Source organism: Guillardia theta, assembly GCF_000315625.1.
Source record: "Guillardia theta CCMP2712 unplaced genomic scaffold GUITHscaffold_387, whole genome shotgun sequence".
Classification (NCBI taxonomy): domain Eukaryota; class Cryptophyceae; order Pyrenomonadales; family Geminigeraceae; genus Guillardia; species Guillardia theta.
The window spans coordinates 1-6,932 of record NW_005434295.1 but is presented as its reverse complement, the minus strand read 5'-3'; the positions used below and the strand labels follow the sequence as shown (position 1 = coordinate 6,932).

The following is a 6,932-nucleotide window of genomic DNA, read 5'->3' as shown; positions in this document are numbered from 1 at the left end:
ACCACCACCACCATCTCCTCCTCCTCCTCCATCCATCCTCCTCCTCGTTTCCCACTTCCCAGCCTCTTTCTCACCCAGAGATTATCCCTATCCCCTCCTCACTCTCTATAATTCCCTTTTGCCTGACTTGCACCCTCCAGAAATCCCCGTTGGCTATCAGCTGACAGTCGTCACGAATGACGTGCTACTCCTCCTCCTCCTCCTCCCTGACTCTCTGATTCCGAATGAACAGACAATTTTCGAAGGAGACGACCTCACCGCAGCCGCAGCCGCAGCCGCAGCAGCAAGTGCTGAGAGGAACAGCATCGCCCTGAAAGGGTCTTCGGTCTTGCCATTCTACTTCTTCCTTCCCTCCTCATTTGGCCCGCAGCTCGCCATTCTGCTGGAGATGGCAAGGACGTGTGATCTCTACGTCATCACGCAGGTCACCAGGTGACGCTTCATGGCTACGTTCTTGTGAACTTGTTGTTGAGGTTGGTTCTATATCGTTGTGTACTTGTTGATGTTGTTATCGGAGTGTTGTCAGCTGTTAGCTGCACATTCCTTCTGCCCTGCCAGCAGTCACTCTTATGCTTCCAGTGATGAAGTTGAGAACAAAGTTGTCGATGCTCTAGAGCAGGCGGGAGTCTTCGATGCTGGCTTGAGCCCGCATGTAAGATCCTCTCTCCCCCCTCTGCTCCCCCCCCCCCGCTGTCCCCCCAGTCTCTAGTTTCCTTCCTCTCCATGTACGTCTGTTCAAATTTGTTCGATATCCCTCCCTTGCTATCATCGTACCCCTCTCTGTGCTCCATTCTTCTGTCTCCTTGACCCCATTTTCCTTTCTCATCGCACTTGTGGATTCTCTCCCCCCCCCCCCTTCCCCTAGTCCCCCTTCCCCTCCTCTCCTCTAGTCCCCTCCCCTCCCCTCCCCTCCCCTCTCCTTACCTATCCTCTTTTCACCTCTCCTCTCCTCTCCTCTCCTCTAATCCCATCCCCTCCCCTCTCTCCTCTCCTCTCCTCTCCTCTCCTCCCGTCTCCTCCCGTCTCCCCCCTCTCCCTTCCCGCCTTCCCGTTTGGTCACCGTTGACCTACTGCTCGCAGAAAGTTCTCTTCTGCGAGACTGAGCTCGGTAGAGCTGCCATGGTTCGTCAGATCGAGCCAATGCTGCATGTAGAGAGCTCCGCCGTCGTTCTCGAGTCCCTCAAGCCCTTCATCCCCAACCTAGTGAGTTTCTCAATCGCTTCTGATGCCTCCTGCTACTCTTCTTTCTACTGCTCCATCTCACTCCCTCCTGCTACTCTTCTTTCTACTGCTCCATCTCACTCCCTCCTGCTACCCTTCTTTCTACTGCTCCATCTCACTCCCTCCTGCTACCTTCCCTCCTCCTGCTTCCTCCTCCCCCGCTCCCCTGCTCCGTCTTCGTTTCTCTTCTCGGGCTCTTCTTGTCGTCTCGTCACTGTTAATTATCCAGGTCGTCGTCAAGACGCCGTACAACGTAAGCTCGCTCTCCTCGGCTCCTGCTGGGCGAGGAGGAGGAGGAGGAGGAAACGTAGCGATTGTGGATGATCTAAGTCAGTACTTCATGCAAGCGAGCTCGCCGACATGAGGAGTCTAGCAGCCGCAGCTGGCCAGACTCTCAGTGAGGAGGAGAAGGAGGAGAAGGAGGAGGGAGGAAAGGGATACAGAGCGAGGGGAACAAGGAAGGAGGGAGGTGGAGGAAACGGACAGAGCGAGAGGAAGGAGGAGGGAGGTCTTCTGTGTACTGCTGCTGTTCTAATAATCATGCTAGCGCATGTTGTGAATGACTTTAAGGTGTAAGTAGAAGATGTTTCAAACTCACCCTCCGCCCTCTCCGACTCGTCACGCTTCCCTTCTCTTCAGCGCTGTATCCCCTGAGCTGTCAGTTGGACCTTCGGCAGCCTCCGATGGGCCGAGAGGCCCGAGGCCGGTCACCAGTATGAGGAAACAGCCCGGCGCTGTTGCGTCTTTTTGTCTATGGATTCGATGAAATTCCCGGCGATGACGAAGAGTTTGAGCTGATATTTTCACTTGTTACAGGACAGCAGGACTGTAGAGCAAGCGCATCCGATCTTACAGTCTTCACCCTCCCATGTTTGATTGGAACACCATGGGGAGACTACAACGTCGCGTTGTGCTCGGATGTCATGAGCGGATCCTCCGACAACAACGAGTGCAAGATACGACAACTAGCAATGCTTTCTCTGCAACCGTATCCAATACTTGTAGCTCCCACTTGATTGATCTTCTACTTCATTCAATCTCAAAATACCCTACCCTCTCCTCCCCTCTGGACTATCCAGTACCCCCCCTCCTTCCTCCAGCTCCCGCCTCCTTCCTCCGTCACGTAGTTCCCCGTCCTGTCGATCGACCGGCAGCCCATCGTCCTCCCTGTCGCTGCCAGCACATGCCAGTAGGCGCTTGCCGGCTCGGCCCGTCCGAGGCAGGAGATGGAGCGGGAGCAGGGAGAGAGCTGGAGGACGCTGCAGAGCGGACGGCTTGAGTGAGAGGAGAAGGGGTACTGACTATCGCTGGCTGTGATGCCCGAGGAGGCCATTGAGAAGATGCTGCTGCTGTCTGGAGGAGGGAGGGGCTCGAGAGCAAGTCGATGGGAAGGGCGGCAGAGACAGAGGAGGTAGGAGGAGGTAGAAGGAGGAAGGAGTAGGAGGAGTAGGAGGTAGGAGGTAGGAGTAGAAGGTAGGAGGAGGAGGAGTTAGGCGGTAGGAGGAGGTGCTGCAGGCAGGAGGAGAAGGAGGGGTAGGAGAAGTAAGAGGTAGGAGGTAGGAGTAGGAGGATCTGAGTGAGAGAGAAGGAGGGAAAGCTCCTGGGGGAAGGAGAAGGCCCAGGACGGCAGAGGGACAGCAACAAGATCTCGTCACGGAGCAAGGGAGCGGTAAGATAAATGGAGGAGGGTGGTGCTGGAGCAGGATACATCAGGCGCCCATCCTGTCATCTCCCAGGCGGATGACACACACGCACAACTCCGAAACGTTGCAGTTTGTGGCAGTCTTCTGCTGGCGTTCAACCAATTTGGTTCGTCACATGACTATGGTCCGTGATCACCCGGCCCGGGGCCTCGTGACAAGATATTTGTCACCACCCGTGTAACTGAGATAAATGGCCTCCGGAGGGGTGGTTCTCCAATCAAGAGTGAAAACACTCCTTTTCGCCTCCCAGCCAGCCAAAAAAACATGCGACAGGATATTTCTCACCACCCTCGTATTGGCAGCATAAAGAAGGTCTAGTCGAGCAGCGATACCAATAAAAAGAGCTGCAGCCTTCCCTAACAGACCCCTGCCATGTCCCCCCTCCATCGGCATCTTCAGATGTATCCCCCTCTCCTCTTCCTCCCTCTCCCTCTCCCTCCTCTCCCTCCTCTCAGCCCTGTACCTGCCCGACCTCCTTCCCCTCTCCCTCTTCGCCCCCCTGGCTCCCCCTCTTTCTCTCTGATATCGACGCCTCCCTCCCCCCTTCCCTCCCTGATCTCCTCCTCCTCCTCTCCCCTCCCTCCGACCCTGCCTTCCTCGACCCTGACCTTGACTGCTCCCTCCCCCTCCTGCCCCTTGAGGACCTCCCGACCAGTCCTCAGACCCCTCTCGCCCCTGCCTCTCCCTGTCCTCGCAAGCAGGATACCCGGCGCCCATGGAGCGACGAGGAGCACGCCGCCTTCCTCGACCTCATGGTCAAGTACAGCCCCGTCAGCTCCCGGCCCGTCCACGCGGGAGGCATGCTCTACAGCGGGCTGGGGCTGGGAGTCGCGAGGCGGATCGCAGAGGCGCTAGGGACGCGATCGGCGGCGCAGGTGCGGTCGCATGCGCAGAAGCACTTCCAGCGGGAGAGCCGGAGGAGGGCGGAGGGGACGGGGGAGCGAGTGACGATGGCGAGGAGGAGCTGAAGAGCCCCGGCAGGAGGAGAAGCAGCTTGCGATGAGCCAGGTGGAGTAGGGGGCTACAGCATCGTTTACGGTTTTGTAATCAAAGGCAGGAAGCTTTGACTCGTCCGAGCGTACTTGAGGGGTTGCTGAAGCAGCTGCGAGCATGCGGACGTTTGTCTGTTACAGCGATGTCTACACCCCAATCTCGCTCTCAGATAAGACGGGAAAGAGAGGAGAGTGCTTCCAGTACTGGGGGAGGTGCGTTGTAGACTAGGACTTCGAGCAGGATTCGAGGCACAAGCACAGACAAGCTTGCAAGGCCCTGGCGGTCTGGCAGGCAATGTGCGTGCTCTGCGGTCGGGTAGGGTATGGCTAGCGTCAGCCAGCCATGCTCGCCTTACAAGCTTACGGAGCAATCTTCGACGACGGCTGGCAGTACCTTTCTGACTCCCCCCGTGAGAGCAGATGATGCTGGGACAGGCGATGTGAGCTTGTTGGAGAAACGGATGTCCGTCAGTTGACGATGCTGCCGGCATCGCTCAGACAAGATTTCCTGTAAAAATCAAGAACCCCACCCACCCCCCACACTTCCAAACAGTCACAGGACGCAGTTGCCCGAACCGTTGCGATCTGAACCGACGCGCTTCAACAGTCGATGACCTCCGACTGGTGCCTGAAATGAGATATGAACCTCCCCTGACCCCTGGGGCAGTACCCCCTCCCCTCCTCCCCCACGTACCCCCCCTCCCCCCTGTTCTCTCCCTCCCTCCCTCCCCTCCCTCCCTACTGGCTCAGCGACTCTCTGCCCCCCCTCTCCGTACTTCGATTGTTTTCAGGACGACCCCGTCCACAAGACCACCCCCTCACCCTCACCCCCACCCCCCAGACACTTCCAAAACAGCCACAGGACGCTCCGAACCGACGCGCTTTGGAGTAAAATGAGATTTGTACTGTCCTTTGGTTGCTCCCTCGCACCACTTGCTGCCATGTCCCCCCCCACCTCGCCTCCTCCCACCTCTCGCAAAACTGCTCCTCCTTCCCCTCCTCCTCCTCCTCCTCCTCCTTCTCTCCCTCCTCGCCCTCCTGGCTCCCTCTCTTCCTCTCTGATATCGACGCCTCCCTGCCCCCATCCCTCCCTGATCTCCTCCTCCTCCTCTCCCCTCCCTCCGACCCTGCCTTCCTCGACCCTGACCTTGACTGCTCCCTTCCCCTCTTCCCCCTTGAGGACCTCCCGACCAGTCCTCAGACCCCTCTCGCCCCTGCCTCTCCCTTCCTCCCGACGACCTCCCTCCCCCGTCCTCGCAAGCAGGATACCCGGCGCCCATGGAGCGACGAGGAGCACGCCGCCTTCCTCGACCTCATGGTCAAGTACAGCCCCGTCAGCTCCCGGCCCGTCCACGCGGGAGGCATGCTCTACAGCGGGCTGGGGCTGGGAGTCGCGAGGCGGATCGCAGAGGCGCTAGGGACGCGATCGGCGGCGCAGGTGCGGTCGCACGCGCAGAAGCACTTCCAGCGGGAGAGCCGGAGGAGGGCAGAGGGGACGGGAGAGCGAGTGGGGATGGTGAGGAGGTGAGAGTGAGGGAGGAGACAGAAGGGGAAGCGACGGTTGTTGAAGATCCTCCATGCCAGCAGGCTGGTGACCGGCAAAAATACTTGCTTTCTGCCTTGGTGTTTGTGTCTTTCTGTCTTTGTCTCTAGCTTGTAGGTAGTAGAATGTGTCAGTGCCTGACAGTGTTCGACACCTGTCTCAGCCCTGAAGGTGTACGGATGGTTGTCGTCTACAGCGATTGCTCAAGGCCTCGTTGCTGGGGCACCTGAAGGTTGTAGATCAGTGAAATGTACCCAACTGTGATACTCGATGAATGTGATAAAGAAAATGAGGTGAGAAGAGAACATTAATTAGAGTTCATATTTCTCAGAAGCATGTCTTATTTCTTTCAGATACACAAGTCCAGTCCAATGCAAGGGCTGACTTTTCTCTAGCTTTGTACAAGGACCATCATCAGTGAACCTTAAAGATCATTCCTTGTACAAGCGACCTTCGTTGAAACTATCTGCCTGGCAGCCTCGCTGCCTCGCTGACTGACTGCCTGCCTGCCTGCCTGCCTGCCTGCCTGACTAACTGATTGACGGACGGACTGTGTGCCTTCGATGAAGGGAAGGAGCGATCAACCGAGCAAGCAAGGGAGCAAAGGTACAAGGGAGGGAGGAACCGAGCGAGTGAGGAAGGGAGGGAGCGACCAACCGAGCGAGGGAACGAAAAGAGAGCGAGGGAGCGAGGGAATAAGGCTGGGAATACAACTGTAGAGGTTGACATAGGCGAGAGTGCAGGAGGGAATGAGAGACTCGATTCTGACAGGAGAAGAGTCTGGGGGCTTAAGAGGTAGAAACTCGCAGGTGAAGATGGTCAGCTTCGAATGGAAGTAAACACAGGGCAGAGGGGACGGGGAATAAGGCAGGGAATACAATTGTAGAGGTTGGAAGTAAACACTAGTGTCAAAGGAGGCTCAGATAATGGATTATCTGCGCGTCAGCTTATCAAGCCTCACGTAAATGATCAGCTCGGTCTTGATCATGCAAACATGAGGCGATCGATTGCTCGTGGCTCGCAGAGCCTGAAGTCTCATACAAGTCTCATACATCGTTCATGACTTGTTGCCTACCACCTCAACTATGCCAGTCGACTTCTGATGCCCCACATTACCAGCCTGCTGTCAGTCAGGCTCGGACAAGAGTCTCCTCCTTGAACCTCCTGTCCTTTCCTCTTTCTCTGCGTTTTTCCGAGTAAATTTATTAGTCAAATATGAAAGGCAGCGATCAAAATTTAGTTGATGTGCGTGCTGTCTTTCTTGTCCCACCATGTGATGGCTTCAATTCGCTCTAGCAAGGGAAGGAGAGACAGGAGGGAGGGAGAAGAGGGAGAGGAGAAGAGGGAGGAGAAGGAGAGGAGAGGAGAGGAGAGGAGAGGACGAGGGAGAGGACGAGGGAGAGGAGGAAGGGAGGGAGGGAGGGAGGGAGGGAAGAGGAAGGAGAGAGGAGAGAGAGTAGGGAGAGGAGAAGG

General features: G+C 56.9%; 1 protein-coding gene across 1 annotated transcript in view; it reads left to right on the top strand.

Annotated features, from left to right (window-relative positions):
- GUITHDRAFT_122633 (hypothetical protein) overlaps positions 1-1,585 on the top strand; it is a gene marked incomplete at both ends in the record, with an annotated part of 1,930 nt that extends 345 nt beyond the window's left edge. The window contains 6 exons of the mRNA XM_005818084.1: positions 141-181; positions 233-325; positions 371-432; positions 580-652; positions 1,081-1,203; positions 1,451-1,585. Coding sequence (XP_005818141.1) covers positions 141-181; positions 233-325; positions 371-432; positions 580-652; positions 1,081-1,203; positions 1,451-1,585 — 527 coding nt within the window. The remainder of the gene's footprint in view (positions 1-140; positions 182-232; positions 326-370; positions 433-579; positions 653-1,080; positions 1,204-1,450) is intronic.
- Between the last annotated feature and the right edge of the window lie 5,347 nt (positions 1,586-6,932).